At 38.3% G+C, this 17,064-nt stretch overlaps 1 protein-coding gene across 1 annotated transcript; it reads right to left on the bottom strand.

Moving 5' to 3' along the window:
• Positions 1 to 717: 717 nt before the first annotated feature.
• LOC139725908 (uncharacterized) lies at positions 718 to 9,938 on the bottom strand. Its single transcript, XM_071636985.1, has 8 exons — positions 9,914 to 9,938; positions 8,151 to 8,352; positions 5,359 to 5,540; positions 4,490 to 4,624; positions 3,452 to 3,658; positions 2,907 to 2,987; positions 1,555 to 1,676; positions 718 to 840 (listed from the first exon to the last, which is right to left on the bottom strand). The coding sequence occupies exons 1-8, from the start codon at positions 9,936 to 9,938 to the stop codon at positions 718 to 720; spliced, it is 1,077 nt and encodes a 358-aa protein (XP_071493086.1).
• Between the last annotated feature and the right edge of the window lie 7,126 nt (positions 9,939 to 17,064).

The raw sequence follows: 17,064 nt of genomic DNA, 5'->3' as shown, positions 1-17,064 counted from the left end.
GACGCATGATTTATAATCGTTCCAAGTTGAATTTTCATTAATGAGAACCACTAAAAATGTTGGAGAACTTTTACGTTCAGGAGATACATTGTCAATGTTTATATTGCATACAAAGTCATCTGTATTAGTATCCGAATGCTTAAAATGAATATAATTTGTTTTACCAATATTGAATGACAATCAATCTTTTTTAAAAACCAGTTCGACACCTACAGTAACTTTGCACTAAGTGTGCATGCTTACGTATACGGTGACTAAAAAATAATTATATCATTTGGCATAAAGTTTAAATCATAATGAGAAAATGATATATGAATATAAGATCTAATCTAAGAAAAAGAACGGATATCATATGAAAAGGTATATGACCAGATCAGGGTTAAAAATAAAGAAGATGTTGAACATTAATCATAACACACTTGAAATAGATGGTCGAATTAAATAACTGAAGTATACCTCGGGTAAAAAGTACAGAGAATCGGCTACTGGTAATTTTTTTTCTGTTTTTTTTTTCTTGTTGTAGTAATAATAAGTGTAAGATGCATAGACCCGTGAGAGTGTGTCCACTTCAAAACTTTCTCTAAGATCTCATTTCGTCCATGAAAGCTTGTATCTTTCAGCATGTTGTCTTCAGATTCTTTTTTTTTTTCGTATAAACCAGACCCGACTGTTCCTGAGTTTTGTTCGGCGTCTCCTTTTGGCCTAACTCGTCTCCCGTTATTCCTTCGGGTTGTAGTAGCCCTTCTTGCGAACGATGAACCCCTTTTCGATGCAGGAGTAGGCCATGTCGATCAGCGAGTCCTTAGGGTCGTACGGGGTAATGCCAAGAACCTGTCGAAGCTGGTGTTATGAACGTAATATTGAGGTAAAGAAATTGATCGAGAAATAGAAATTATGTCGTATATAAGAATAGACCAGAAATTAAACAGAGAAGGAAAATCGCAACTTGAAAGCAGCTGGTCGAGGAGTGCACGTATTTTGAAACATACATGGCGTTACAAAGAATATCCGAAGTAGGACATGTAGCTATTATACTGTCGTTTTGTGTCAGACAACTTCAGTAGTTCTGAACATGGGTTGTTCCCGACTATGCATGACGTGAGTTCATGTTGGTGATCACAGTGGATTCCCGCGCTAGCATGTCTCATCAAATCTCCAGGTCTTGCGCGACCCACACCTCTCTGAACAAAGTAAAATACAAAGGGAGCAACATGTAGGCCTGCCCTAGCGTCCTTGCCTTATTCAATCTTTTGTTGAATAACGGAGTCTTAGTGAGAAATGTCACGATTACATAATACATCCTTACTATAAACATGATACTTTACATGAATTTGTTTTCAAAAAATACCTGATCGTATGAAAAACTACTTCTCTTTTCACAAAATAAGATATATAATGGATTTAAGAACTCCGCAGTAAACAGATGTCCAGTAATGGTATTCCTCTATGCCTCTATAATTTTGAATATGCACTGAACAATTCTGAAGACTTTGAAGGTATTCTGCTTTTGTTTGTGTGTGTGTGTTTTTTTGTAGATAGTATATTTTTTCTTACCCTGGTGTCTGAAAACTTAGCCACATGTCCAGACAACTGAGAGATAGCTTTAGCATTCTGGCTGAACAGTCCGGCAAATCGGATCAAACAGCCGGGGGCTACGGAAGTAGGAGGTTTGTAACCTATAAATGATAAGTAGAAAAAAAACAACGACAACAACAATCGTACGTCAATGGATAAGTGAATACTACAACATGATTATAAGGGGAATTTACAGTTTGCACTATAATTTCCGAATGAATGTTGTTGTTGCCTTCAATGTTTTTATTTTTAGTAATGTGTTACTGATAATGTTACATCCTGTGGCTTCTCTATGTTTTCTTTGGTAATATTTGTTTAAATGTTTGTATTTATTGGTTTTCTTGCTTAGATCGTTTCTACTCTATCATAATGGTCGAAAGTAGATAATGAATGTCCTCCATATTTCCCTATTATATCTCCTTTTATCTTGGGACCTACGACTGAAAAAGCTTACTCTTACGTAGGACCCATCATTCTCCTTACTTTGAACATAGCCCAACACTATACTGCAAACAGACCTATGTATTTTATATTGAGACAGAATGTTGAAAAGTCAAGGGAAGTTTCACGTAATTTGTTTTTGGTAATTTTTGTGTTGTGTAAGTGTATTTTTTCCTTGCCATTTTCATGTGAAATATGAAAATGAACTGAAATTGGAATCGAAATTGAAATGTGTATTAATTTGTGTGCATAAGACCATGAATGTGACCTATGTCCTCATATGACAAACGTTAATCTTGCAGTGTGACCTCTTCGTTTTTGGTGTTATTACTATCGATAGGCAGATTCACATGGACTTAAATTCACGTTGGTCAAGAAGATATGCATGATGAAATATCTCGTCCATGACAAAATCTAAACCCTGAAAGCACTAATCTGTGTTTTGAATATTGTTCTTGCTGTAATTGCATGTGAATACAACTGTACGTACTGAATGTACACTTCCACCCTGGTGTGTACACGATTACAATAATCATACATGCACACCAGTTAAGGGATTTCATCAGCCCGAGTTTTCACAATAGCGCGCTGTTTTTTGCGGTTGGGAAATTTACCGAAGTCAAATTAGCCCTCCGTTTGTTCGGTGAAGACACAAATAGCGCACTATTTGTTCAGAAAAAAATGTCCCTAGAAATCTTGGGCTATCCTTTCGTTCGTCAATTTAGCGCGCTATATATTCATGAACTATATAGCGCGCTATCGCAGTATCGGGCTATTTTCCAAGACTGCAAAATATAAGTTTGAACTTCGGGCTGACGAAGTCACGCCTACTATGTATGTACGGTCTGTTGTGGTCGGTTCGTGGAGAGAGTGTCTGTGTCTCCCTGTACCTTTGTCCCTGAATTCGGGGCTGAGAATCTCGGACATCTCTTTGAACCACAGGTTGAACGGTGAAATGATGTGTCGGTTACCTGGATCATGAATAACAGAAAAAGTTTTGCTATGGAAATTTCAACAACTCAATTAAAGTGATAATAATGATAAATTGATCGACATAAAAGAAAATACGAAATTACAGTAAATACAATATGGTAAAACGATCGATGAAATATTTGAAATATGAACGTTCTGGATGCAATTGTTATTTGAATTCACCCTTGACTGTCACTTGCGTTGAAGCGACAGAGCAGTTTCGAACCGAAATAATGATGGCGATAAATATGATAGAAATTACAGCAATGATAATCACAGTGATAATCATCATCATAATCATCACTATAATTATGAGATTTCATTCTCTATGATTTCAGTAACGCTCTAGAACAGTGCAGCTTTGTTTTCCGTTTGGGATTATTGTTCTTCATATTTGTTGCTCTATAATAAGTCCCTCTGTGTATAAGAGCCTGGACTTCCCCCTTCCCCTGGATGGACTCACCCGCTGCCTCTGGTAGGGTCATAGCGATGACGTGGGCCCTTGCCACATCGCGCACGTCACAAACGGGGAAATTGAGTTTGGGCACGACCGGCGTAGCGCGCTCCATTAATGTCTGAATGATCTGGACGCTGGCCCCCGGCGTACCGCACAGAACGGGTCCCAGGACCACGGATGGGTTGATGGTGGCCAATTCAAACCTGGACTCAGCTGACAACAGGTGAAAAGTGGAAAGTTTGAATGAAAATAAGGCCAAAGAAGATAACAGGAACGATTGCAATCACATAGATTATAGACATAAGGGTTTGCTCTTGCTGATGTTATCGAAGGGCCTCGGCAGACCTAGCACGGTAACGGCAACGGACCGGTTTTTCGCTACGGCGCACCAAAAGGAACCATGTGTGGTTCTGTTAAGAAAATGAATAATTCAGAACACAGTCGACCAAAATTTTGTTCTTTTAATAGGTCAAAATCAAGAGCAGCACAATCACCTGTTGAAGATTTATTTTGTAACATAATTATTAGCGGGGAAGCGAATTTGTAACAGAACCAGACATGGTTCCTTAAGACATACCATATCAAAAAAAAAGAGCAAAAAACAAAACAACAACAACAACAACAACAACAACACAAAAAAAAAAACCCGGACCGTTGCCGTTACCGTGCTCGGTGTGCCGAGGCCTTAGAGTTTGGTCTAACTAGCACTTCAGTGTTATAGATTACACCTTTTTGCTTTTCAGTATAGGCCCTATACGTGCATAGTTATATAATTGAATAAAGAAGCTTTAACTCTAAAGGAAACCCAGAGGCTCTAAGTTACCACCAAAAGTGACCTTCATTCGTGCCATTATCTTTTCACAAGAACATGGGAGTGAGTGTGATAGTTTATAGAAGCTATAATGATTTCGATGACTTCTGCCATTGGAAAACATAGAAGTGTTGGCAAATTAGGGAACAATTCATTTTCGGTTTGTTTGTTTTTTTGCTTCACACCGGGCATGATAAAACGATTCGATTGAAAAATGAAACGTCTGCTAGTACCTGGCATATTCTCCACGAAGTCCCAGGCAGCTCTCTCGGCCAGAGCCTTGCTCTTTCCGTACGTGTCGTTCAGGGTACTGTTCAGGTTCCTCCATTGACTCTCGTCAATGGGCGTTTCGTTGTTCTCCATCAGGTCTAAGGGAAAGCATCAAACCACACCAAACAACCACATCACATGCAAAAATAAACCTCATACAAATACGCACTCCCCCCTTCCCCTCTGTTTCTTTCTCTCTATTTATCAACCCATGTCCAAATTATACACATATGAATATATAATATAAATATTACATGTATACTATATATCAAAATTATATAGAGATATATTCTCTCTATGTAAAAATATAGGTACATTTACATATATATTATAATATGTTCAATATCTTATATATTGACTATCATTGTTCATTTCAAGCAAGTGCCTTTTTTTTCATGGATAAGTCATTGACTACTATTTGAAAAAAAAATTCACATTTACATTCATCTCATGTCTTATCTCATGTAAAGGTTCTAAACTTGTCTTCCTACATAACTACAATTTATTGTATGACCTCATACAGTCTGTATAGCTTACCCTTCACGCTTGTAGATAGTTCAATGTATATTATACAATTTTGTTGATTTCAGGAAGAAAAAGTCAAACTGCATCCTTGTACTATCCTTGTATCCTGTTGGCATGAATTTCCATTTCCAATTTTCGTATCAAACAATTACGAGTCAGTTTGATTTGCTGTGGCCTCTGACGCTTGTTATTATCTTTTGAGTATATAAAACAAATAATACACGTGTTTTCGTTTTGTAATTAAATATTCATACCAATTTCATTTGCAATAGAGACCAACTGCAAATTTAACATTTCATGATCTTACCCGAAATAGCGGCGCACGAACTCGTTACCACCACCCTCTTTACTCCTCCGACATCTGCGCATGCCTGGAGAACCCTCGTCGTGCCCTCTACGGCGGGTTTGAGAAGTTCATCTTCATGCTTTGGGTTCCCCAGAGGGAGCGGGCTGGCGGTGTGGAGGACATGACTGCACCCCTGGACGGCCCTGGGTAGAGTCAATCAGAGACCATGTATGGCATATCAGTCATATACTGTAACGGTTTTATATTTATACGTATATGATTAAGTATAGCGTTCAGTAATCTGTTGTGTTTTTGTTATGTAAGCTAGGTAATATGCTCTGTGTGTTTCTGTTGTGTAAGCGAGGTACACTGCCAGCTCAGCGTCTTCTCTGTCTCTTCTCTTCTCTTCGCCTTAATTAGCTCGTCCATTGTCTCTTATGTTGTTCTTTGTCTCTCGCCTCGTCTCTCTCTCTCCCTCGCTTATGTTGTTCTTTGTTCTCGTCCAGTCCCTCTCTCTTCCCCTCTCCTATGTTGTTCTTTGTTTGTAATCCGGTCCTCCTCTCTTCCCTTCTCCTATGCTGTTCTTTGTTCCCCGTCTAGTCTCTCTCTCTCCTCTTCTCCCTTCTTGTTCTTTGTTTCATGTTTACGCTGGGTCTGGTGTGTCTAATTTGATCGTCTGCTTTGTAAACGTGATTGACAGCTAGCCACACTGACGGTCACTGCCATGTCCACTATAAATAGAGCAGGGTTTCTCTTTGTTAGGCAGATTACATTGAGATTGAGACTGAGATTGAGCTACACACTGGGATAGGATTGGAATAAGATTACTCTGGGATTAGTGTCAGACTTCGGCAGATCACAAGAATGACAATGTTATACCGTGTACATGTATTGAACGTCATTTGGAGCAGGCGAGTGTCATGTCGCCTTAATAAAGTCATTGTGAACCGGAATCTTGAGTCTTAGTGCAGTCTGTCATGCTTCAACATCCACTCTACAGTCCGTGAGGCCCGCTACCAACCTCATCTATCACGGAATCTCAAAGGAACAATACATGTCTGCTCACACTTCTCCGACCCAGTACACCACACTCACAATCTCCTATTAACTATACCACATACGACTATGTTCCGAAGAGAGACCGGCCGTGACAATACCATAAACCATCATACAACCATGATTATGTGCGGTGGTCCAGTGAATTGTTTCTAAAATTTACCTTGATGAAATATACATTTTCGGCACAGCATAAGCCTTATCATGAACCAATGGCCTTTGACCTTTGACCCCCACATTGATTTTGGTTTAAAAAAAACCAGAAAAAAAGATCATTCGTCGCAGAGTAATTATTAGATTTAGCGTACTTCATTTCCTTAATGAACTCCCCCTATGACCATTAACCTTTGATCAGATGACCCCAAATTGTTGTTTGTTTGGTGTGTTTTTTTTTTTTTGGTCTCTTATCTCATCATGAACATATACTCTCTGAAAAAATCGAGTGAAAACATTCACTCTTAAAGGAGTTAATTCAAAAAAGAGTGAGTTTAAGTGAAATTGGAGTGAATTTTGAGTGAAAATGTTCTTTTTCACTCGTTTTAGAGTGACCTCAGGGATCACTCCAAAATCTTCGAGTAATCCCTGAGGTCACTCCAAAATGAGTGAAAACGAACATTTTTACTCTAAATCCACTCTTTTTTAATTCACTCCTTTAAGAGTGAATATTTTCACTCGATATTTTTTAGAGAGTACCTCGAACATTTTGAAGAATTTCATTTGACTTGGTTATATCTTGAACACAAACAGAGAGACAGATAAATATATTGAACAGAAAATATAACCTCTGGCGACCGTTGGTTTCATTTGCTGGTAATAATGGAAGAAAGAATGCTTTTCTTAGGCAAATCCGAACAACTTGAACGAGATTTATTGACCTTTGACCATTGCAGCAGGCTGTATCGCATTCGCCATATTGCTGGTACAATGATAACAATATTCGGTAAAATAGTTCGAACAATATTTTCTGAGATTTGCTGGAGTATTTTTCCAGTGACAGATGTGCACATTGCAATAATACAAGTTTGAGTGCACAAACATTCAGTGTGTATTGCTAACTCCAAATAGTCCAAAACATGGTTTTCTTTTTTCTTTTCTTGCAAGTCATCTAATCATACATACACACACCAGTGCGTTCGTGCTTTCAGGTTGAGTACTCGTGACCACAACGTGGAAGTTATCCTTGCTACAAAGCCATGGCATTAACCTAATGGACTTATGACACGTTGATAGTGTAAATGCTAAATATTTTACTGTATTAGAAAATCACATGCAGGATATAGAGTTCTACATCTTAAAATTGGACTTCTTTTCTTATCACTGTTATGTAAAAAGAGAGAATACAAGAACAGACATTAATTGTTCAGGTCATTTCTTATCAAGAGAACACTTTATCATGGGATATCCAAATGTCAATCCTGGATCAAACGAAATTTGATAGAACTTTGATAATGAAAATTCTTGTCACGAAGAAGTCTAATTGAAGTTTATAATTATCACGTAAGACATATCTACGTTAGCTTTTTTGACTCTATACAATGGGATCGCATTATAGAAACAGAAAAAAATCGTTGTATATAATACTAGACTTCGCTTCATCTTATTTTAACTAAATTGCAGCCCATATTACACTTACACATTTTCGCATTATCATTTCAACTTTTCTACAGGCATTCGATGACCATTACGGTTTTCTTCGTATGGTCAATAGATTGCTTGATAGATTGATTCAGATTGCTGCTGATGCACCATGTACTCACTCTTTCCATCCTTCATCTTTTACCAAGTCGGCTTCCACCAGCTCCAGCTCGTGGGCAGCATTGGGGCAGAGCTCCTTCAATGGCGTCACTTTCTTTGGATTGCTCAGACTCCTCACAGTCCCTCGAACCTTGTAGCCGGCCTCCAGGAGTTGCTTCACAATGTGAGTGGCAATGTAGCCCGACGAGCCCGTCACCAAAACCACTGGGCGAGAAGGATATAAGATTATAATATAAGGTCTGCTGTAAGGATTCGCAACGTACAAAAATTAATTGATTCGTCAATGCCCATGCCTCACGAAACATCCCCATGTTGTAAGGATGTTCAAGTTGTATTCCTGTGATAGAAGTCAACATTTTTATGAATAGAGGAAATATTGGAAGTTGGGGTGGTTCAAAGACCTCATTGTTATTATGTACATTGTGTGTGTGTTTGTGTGTGTGTGTGTGTGTGTGCGTGTGTGCGTGTGTGAATATGAGTGTGTGTTTAGGTTGTTATTCAAACTTTCTGCAAACTACTTTAATATATTGTCCTCTTTATACTAGGGTCTAAAATCATGACGTTTGCACGACAGTTGCACGTTTGACTGCATGATTACAGTAACACATTGAATAACAGTAGCTGATTGTCTATTTTCTTTGTTCTATTCTAGAGTGTTATTTTGTGTTAACTCTGATAAATGACAAACGCTTTGAAAACTGTTATATCATTTTTCCGTATAAAACTGCATCGAGATTGCTGAGTTGCTGATTTTGCCTTGTTATTTGTAATTTTGGAATTAATTGAATTGAATTCAATTCAATTCAATTTAATTCAATTCTAATTCCAAATTCATGTATCTATTTCTTTCATCGGAACATAAAATTGATAAGGTATGCAGATACAGCTTCAAAATATCATTCTTTTGAAACAGATATGCTCGACATTGAAAGAAAAAGGTAGGTTTAAAACAAGTTTAGCGAAAGACGGATAACACACTGGGGTATGCCGGTATGACCGCTCCATATTGTTCATGTAATTCCTTAGTCCTTAGTTCCTTAGTCCCCTTCGTATTCTTGTATTTCAGGGCCATGGATCGACAAGAGCAAAAGACATATAAGAACAATCGTCCATGTTCAACATTTTAAACTTCCCGCTGCGCTACCATCACTTCGTATATCAAATCGAACCGGCACTGGAGGCGATACAGAAGTAGCATCGATATAAAAACATGATTATCCGAAGGGGCATTAGTAACGAATCGATGGAGATGTATTGAAATAAGATAACATGTAACTGACATCGAGTCATCGAGATTGAAAATTATACAACGTACTTCGAACCAAGAATGCAATACATAACAGTGAAAAAAAAAACAACAACAAATGCATGGGGAAAGCGTGCATTTCAAAAGTTTGCACAAAATGAAACAACAACAACAACGATAACAACAACCAAGTCCCAATTTGGTGTAACCCACTCACAAAAGCACTACTAGACATGGGTCAGGGTATGAGTGAAAATTGATTGTGTGATACATCCTATCTGGAGCTTTTTGCAATTGTGATTCAGATGTGTTAGTAACTTGATTTGGGCTGAAACTCTTTCGTTGACCCTCTCTCTCTCCCCATACCTGGACCTCTGCATCATGAAATTAGAAAAACAACAATCAAGAGAAAAACAAAAAAGTGTATACTGCGTTGGGTATGATATGCCAAACGACACTTGGATGAATCAGCACTCATCTAAATCTACCACGAAATCGTGGGGAAATAATATGGCTTACTTTTGACATCACCCGATGGCGCCATCTTGAAACGTCTTGTTAATAAGGCTGATAGCGAAGAAGCAGTTGTAATTCACCAGGTGGATGACCAGCCTCTATACCTCTCTCAGAGCTTTGCTTCCTGACAATGAAATTAAGTGCTTATAGGGAGTACTACCGTCGACCATCCAGACGTGGGTGATGGTGATGGCGTTTGTGATGGTGCGTGTGTACATATAGGCCCTACTTGCTGGCTCTCATTGGTTAAACTGACCACCGGTGTGTTTCCACTTCGTGGCAAAGTCCGAGAATTCATAGGAAGGTTGAAATCACAATGCAATATGCATAGGACACACGTATACTCAAATATTGATTTTACTTCCACCTTCAGCAATAGTTCAGTGCTTTTGAACGTGGATGGAGTTTAATGTTTACTATTAGATATGGGACGATTAAGGTATGAGGCCATTTAGGTATGGTCGGGGAAAAGATGTTCAGCGGGCCAGAATTCATCATTACAGGCGACAGTGAGAATGGTGCAGCTCCTTATTGATTACATGACATTTACTCTTTTGAAACTGAGAACGTTCTGCAGATGGAAACGGATCCTCATGAGAACATATTGAATTCTGTTTAAAAAAATGATATTGAGGCATTTCTTGGCCACCACTCCCTTGTTAAAAATCCATCTGTATCATATTTTGTATAAATGTATGAAGATACAAAATATCTCATATAACCCTCATGGGTATTATAGAGCACTTGAATATAGACAATGCATCGTTAAATGCTCCTATCGCTCTGCGAACTTGTGAAGGTGACCCTCATCGTTGATAAAATTTTGCGTCCAATTATACTGCCAATACGATTCTCATCACGGATAACTACATGTTGTTATAAGCATATCAAAATTAACAGATTTATTTGCTCTGATAGGGATCATGGATGCCAAATAAACCATTTTCAGTGTCTGCATCATTAAGTTTAGGTAGGTGTGTGTGTGTGTGTGTGTGTGTGTGTGTGTGTGTGTGTGTTTGTGTGTGTATCATTCAACTTTGTGGAGTGCTTTCAAAGGTGAACGTCTGCCTCGAAATACGAACACAGGTAAACATCCAGCTGAAGAGTGGACAGAGTTCGACGGCATGTAGGCCGGGGGAATAATTATGATGACCTGACTCTGCGTATCCTAATCATTGTTTGTGAATATAAGTATAAGACATTCAATGCAAAACAAAAAACCAAACCCCAAAACCAGATGCACCGATTTTTATCAATTAGAAGATATTTGGGATTAAATCTTTTCAAAAATAAGGAAAATAAAATATGAATGGGATAAATTTAACATTCTCCAAATAAAAATTCGTGGTATGTATAACGAATGCAGTATCAAAGAAAAGATTTAGTTTTTCTACATGACATTGTGATAAACAGGCATTTCCTTTCATTTATCTAATTTCTAACAACTCATTCTACAATCATGATACAGGAAAATATCGTGTAAAGATATACAATCATCATAGGCCTACTGTGATTTTATTGCACAAAAAATATACATTGCTGGAAATGGAGATTATCTGTGCGTGCTTTGAAACTCTGCAATTTGAAAATCATGCTTTAATGGCCGAAAATGCAAATGTCCGCGACCGTAGAGATGAGAACAGTTCTCTTCTCTTTTTTTTTCTTTTCCTTTTGTCTTCTGTTACTACTCGCTATATGATGTCTTTTTTTTCTGTACATCATTGCAATCCTTTATCTTAAAGGGATGTTATACACCGTTAGTAGTGTTTGCGAGATATTTAGAAACTACAATACGAAATGTTAAAGAACAAACAGTTCTAAGGGGGACTGAAAGTTGTGTATAGTGTTTGATGAAAATCGGTTTTAAAGTGGCTGAGATATCCAAAAAACAAGGTAAAACAAAAGCGATCCTCATAAAAAGTCGTGGCCAGTCACATTTTATTAGGATCGCTTTTTGTGGGTATCTCGGCCATTTCGAGACCAATTTTCATCAATAAATGTTGAATTCCTGTAAGATATGTTCTTTCATATTAATAAGAGCTGGGTTTCTCATTACCTCCCAATTAGATACACAGACACGAAAAGCCTCATCTAAACCAAAACAGTAGTCCTATCATCCTGCTCGTGCCCACCAACTAAATTGTGCCAGGACACAACAATGTCAAGACCTCATGATATCAAGGTATGCAAATATTAGGTTATCATGGTGGCCTGCATTATTTCTGAAGGGTCTCCGTATGTGTCATATCTCTGACTGACAGGAGGCAAACGCCCCCCCCCCCCTAAAAAAAGGGGAAAAACTGCTGAGTCACTGCTCAGAGAAAGGTAGAAAAATTTCCACCTGTTTGTCAATGAAGGCACAGTGGAACCTCTTTCAACTAACACATGTATTTTCTGTAAGAGACATTTAATTGTTCTGGATCAGAAGATATTTATGATCATTATATTCGTTGGTTGTTCAACAAGGTAAAAAAAAACTATTACCTGGTTGTTTTTTGTTTTTGTTTTTGTTTTTGTTTTTGTTCTTGTTCTTGGGGTTTCCTTGTATAATGTGTGTGTGCGTCTGCGTTTGTGTGGTATGTGTGCTTCCCTTAGGTTTAATATCACATTAGCCATCTTTACTCAAAGATATCAAAAATGGAGCACAGACCCTCTCATATAATAATGATAATAGTGGTGATTTGGAGATGGAAAGACGATAACAAAACAAAAACCAAAGGAGTAGAGAATAAAAATGACAACAAAGTTGAAACGAAGAAACGTAAACTATAAGAAATCTACCGTAGATCTGTGACATAGATGTAAACATAGATATTACTTTCAATAATGTCAACATGAAGAGAGTATTAAGGCCGTGTCACACCAGCCTTGCGTGCGACTTGCAAAGAACAATTTTGACTACCCGGAGGTCCCCGTAGATATCCGCACATGACAGTACCTGGCATGTATCTCAAAAGTAGTCGCCCGGAGGTGCGCACGCATATTTTTTTACCCGCAACCGTGTTTAGGCCCTGTCACACCTTTCCGGGCAAGCTACTCGGGCTTGTTACGTGTAGGGATTTTCTAGCATACCGGACATTCCTGAGGGCGGAAAAGGATTTGTGCGAGTCAGCGCATGTGTCTTACTTGCTGGACGCGTTATACTTGCGAGTATACTGTGTGACCTTTGCACCAGTCGCGTGGGGGCCGACGACTTAGTGAAGGAATTCCTCTAATGGAATGGCTGAAATCTCATAGAATTTCATTATCTTGGCTGCATACGGGACTGCGAAGTACCTGCGTGGGAATTGCCTGGGAAGCACTGCCGCTAAAGCCCCAGTCACATAATGCTCTGCGTCCGGCGTTACGTCCAAAAAAGTCATTTTTTCCGCGGACCTCCGCGGATCCTTTGCCGTCACCAGAAATTTGTACAAAACATGCAGGCAAAAAATGCGGGCCTTACGGACAGATACGACCAGATGCGAATACTTGCGTCCACTTGCTCACTTGGCGTAACAATCACTTTAATAAGTATGTATCGTGCTAATGATTCCACACGCATCATGAATGTTTAGAGTGGACAATGGTAAGGCTTTCTTACATTTGACGTTTGAGGTGAATAAACTGATATTCAATATCAAATCACGCCAGTTTCCTGACTTGTAAAGTCAACGAAACTTTCGTTGACTCTGATATTACGACTGCCACATGGATTTGGCACTTTAAACCATGTACACCACTGTTACGTATTTGGTTTCACGAACAAGAGCAGATAAACTCAATCAGGAGAATTCATAAGTACGATAATACCCACATTATAGCTGATATCAGTTTTAGTGGGCTTTTATCGACGGTCGAAAGGGTAGAAAGAATAATGAACAAACAAACTTTTTTGATAAGCCTGTGCCAGCAGTTTTGATTGATTATCATTCTATTTACTGTGTAATGCTATTCATACTCAGTGTTTAGACAGCTATATGGTGTGGACCAAAGTTCACGGGTACGTGTAAAATGGATCGTATGCGAGGCGAAAAAAGTGCCGAATCATTGTTGCGCATTTGACGGTATGGGAAATCACGCTCCGTAGGCACCGACATGGTTTCAGAGCACATAAACGAAGTCCATGATATGAATAAGATTTAAACCACAATCACAGTGGTGGAAAAAGATATATATATTTTTTTTAGCTCAGAACTAAAGCATTCTCAATATGCTTATCATGCATTGTTTCATTTATTACGCTATTGCATTACTTTACGTTTAACAGTGTATTTTGATAAATATCATCACTTGTTAAAGAATTGCTGTTATCTCCCTCATATGGCTTTGAACTTGTTTCATCTGCCGTTCATTATTTTCTCATCAAATGCGTTCTCGTACACACACACACACACATATATATATATATATATATATATAATATACGCACACACACACACACACACACACACACACACAGCTATTATGGTGTAGACCAAAGTTCACGGGTACGTGTAAAATGGATCGTATGCGAGGCGAAAAAAGTGCTGAATCATTGTTGCGCATTTGACGGTATGGGAAATCACGCTCCGTAGGCACCGACATTGTTTCAGAGCACATGAAGTCCATGATATGAATAAGATTTAAACCACAATCACTGTGGTGGAAAAAGATTTTTTTTCTAGCTCAGAACCAAAGCATTCTCAATAGGCTTATCATACATTGTTTCATTTATTACGCTATTGCCTTTCTTTACGTTTAACAGTGTATTTTGATTAATATCATCACTTACAGCTGCAGTAGATAGTGTAACTTGATTGGCACGAGCCAGTTTGCCAAAGAAGGGATTGCCCGATGATGATTACTGCGGGAAAATAAATAAGATTTACGCATCATATTGCGATACTATGTCCATATTTACAGGTGGAGTCCTTCACGGGATTCAGGTAAATTTTGGTGAACAGAGAGTAAAATCGAATACATTGTACTATATCGTAACACTGTGAGTTTCATTTCAACCAGATATAGCAAAGTGATGGGATGAAAAGTTGGGTTTTTTTCTCAATAATATTGAGTTGATAGAACTGTGTTAATTAAAGATGTTGATAACGTCATCACCTTATACAAGTTTCGTTTGGATCGAAACACAAAATCTGAGTAAGTTAGATCAACACTGTAGAGAAATGCGAGTTGTTGTTCACTATTTGGGTGTTGAGACTCCCTCTGGGTATGTTCAGAAAGTTTAAAAAAATTAATTCCGGTGCTGACTGAGATGGGGGAGTTGTGGGGGGGGGGGGGATTACGTTAAATAAAATAATTTACTCATAGCATCGAATATCTGTCGCAATTCATGTTCTTTTATAAAAAAATGTACGTTGAAGCGAGAACTCCTTTTGGTTTCGATGAGTACAAGAGCAAATTTCACACTGAAACAGACTCAAGACCAATTACCGTGTGGGCGCCCTCACCGACGTTATCTTTCTTTATAGGGTTAAAGGGCTCACACCTGTAAATATAATGGAATGTCCCTGACCGCTTCACAGAATCGTACCAAAGATACTAAAATAGATTTAGAAAAAATTTGATTAAAAGTCAGAAGTGCAGTTTGGCAAAAAAAAAGAAAAAAAAAGACTGAATAGCTGCAGATATTGATCATGAATTCCTCTACAAACGGCAGTGCATTTTGGTTGGAAGATAAAAACTTTTCTTATGAAATTTGAAGGGACTATATTTGATTGGGTGCATTAATTGTTTTTTGTCGAGCCCATCGGAGGTACGGGGAGAATAAGGGATCGCCTGCGGCGTCTGTCCGTCCGTCGTCCGTCCGTAAACGTTACAAAAACTTGAATAACTCTCATACTGAGGACTTCAATGCAGATTAAACTTGGAGGGAAGAGTGTGGTTATAAAAAGTTACACATTTTACCAAACATGAACGTCACCTCGAGGCCAAAGGTCACAGGCAGGGGTCAATAAACTTTCGGGCCCAATGTTATGTTACTTTTTCAGGTTAGTGAAGATGAAACATTTCATTTCTCCCAGCTATTTCACAGAATTTTTTGAATTTTGAATATTAACACACATCTCTGTGGGGAAATTATTTACCCGTGTGAGCCCTAAATAGGTTTCAGTTCAGTTCAGTTCAGTTCAGTTTTTATTTCTGCATTTCAAAATCAATACAAATCAACAAATCAACAAAATACTTACATAGTCATTTACACAGCTAATATTCGTAACGTTTGGATCTTACATACATTTTCTTCTTTTTTTTCAAGAACGAATATCATATATGAAAGGAAGCAATAGGAAATGATAAAAATGAAATGCAGGGGACCATCATCATAAGCTAAGCTTGACGAGGAAGATGGCCCCAGGTAAAGAGATACATAAAGAAAATCTTGCCACTCAATGAGTGGGGGGTAATTGTGCAAAGGGCACAATAAAGAGATACATAAAGAAAATCTTGCCACTCACTGAGTGGGAAGTAATTGTGCGAAGGGCGTGCGGTGCAGTGCGGTGTGCATTGTGTTGGGATGAGTCTTGGTTTGTACGTTGAGTGTTATTTTGTGTATCAGTGTGATGAGGTGAATGTTACTTCAGTTATGGCCGTGAACTCATTGTTTAGGGTGTTTGTTGACCAGGTGGTATGAATATTTATGTGTCAGAAGTATACTGGATTATGAGGGTGTTTTTTAGTTCTCGTTTGAAAATGTTCAACGACGTACATTGTTTTAAATTAGGGGGTAAAGAATTCCAAATATCTGGTCCATTATGTTTTAATGATTTTTGAGCTAAAATGATTCTGGGGTTTTCGAGATGGTAATCGGACGACTGACGTGTTGGATATGAATGAACGGTGGAATTTGGAGTGAAGAAGCCATCAAAAATTTTTGGAAGACAATTAAATGTATATTTATACATAAAAACAGCAGTTTGAAAGGTGTGAAGATCCTCAATTTTCAATGTTTTTAGTTGACGAAATAGGGGATTGGATGGGGATAAGTAGCGGGAATTGGTAATCAAACGTACAGCACGTTTTTGGAGGGTAAGAATTGGATTAATTTTAGTTGAGCCACAGTTTCCCCAAACGATATTGCAGTATGTGATATGTGGTAAGATCAATGCATTGTATAAAATAGTCAGGGAATTTTGAGAAATGAAGTTTTTCAGTCGATATAAAATTCCTACAGTTCTCGA

Source organism: Diadema antillarum, unplaced genomic scaffold (genome assembly GCF_040938485.1).
Source record: "Diadema antillarum isolate AM-2024a unplaced genomic scaffold, OU_Dant_1.0 seq00000068_RagTag, whole genome shotgun sequence".
NCBI classification, from domain to species: Eukaryota; Metazoa; Echinodermata; class Echinoidea; order Diadematoida; family Diadematidae; genus Diadema; species Diadema antillarum.
The sequence above is the reverse complement of the archived record's forward strand: the minus strand, read 5'-3'. Positions and strand labels throughout refer to the sequence as shown.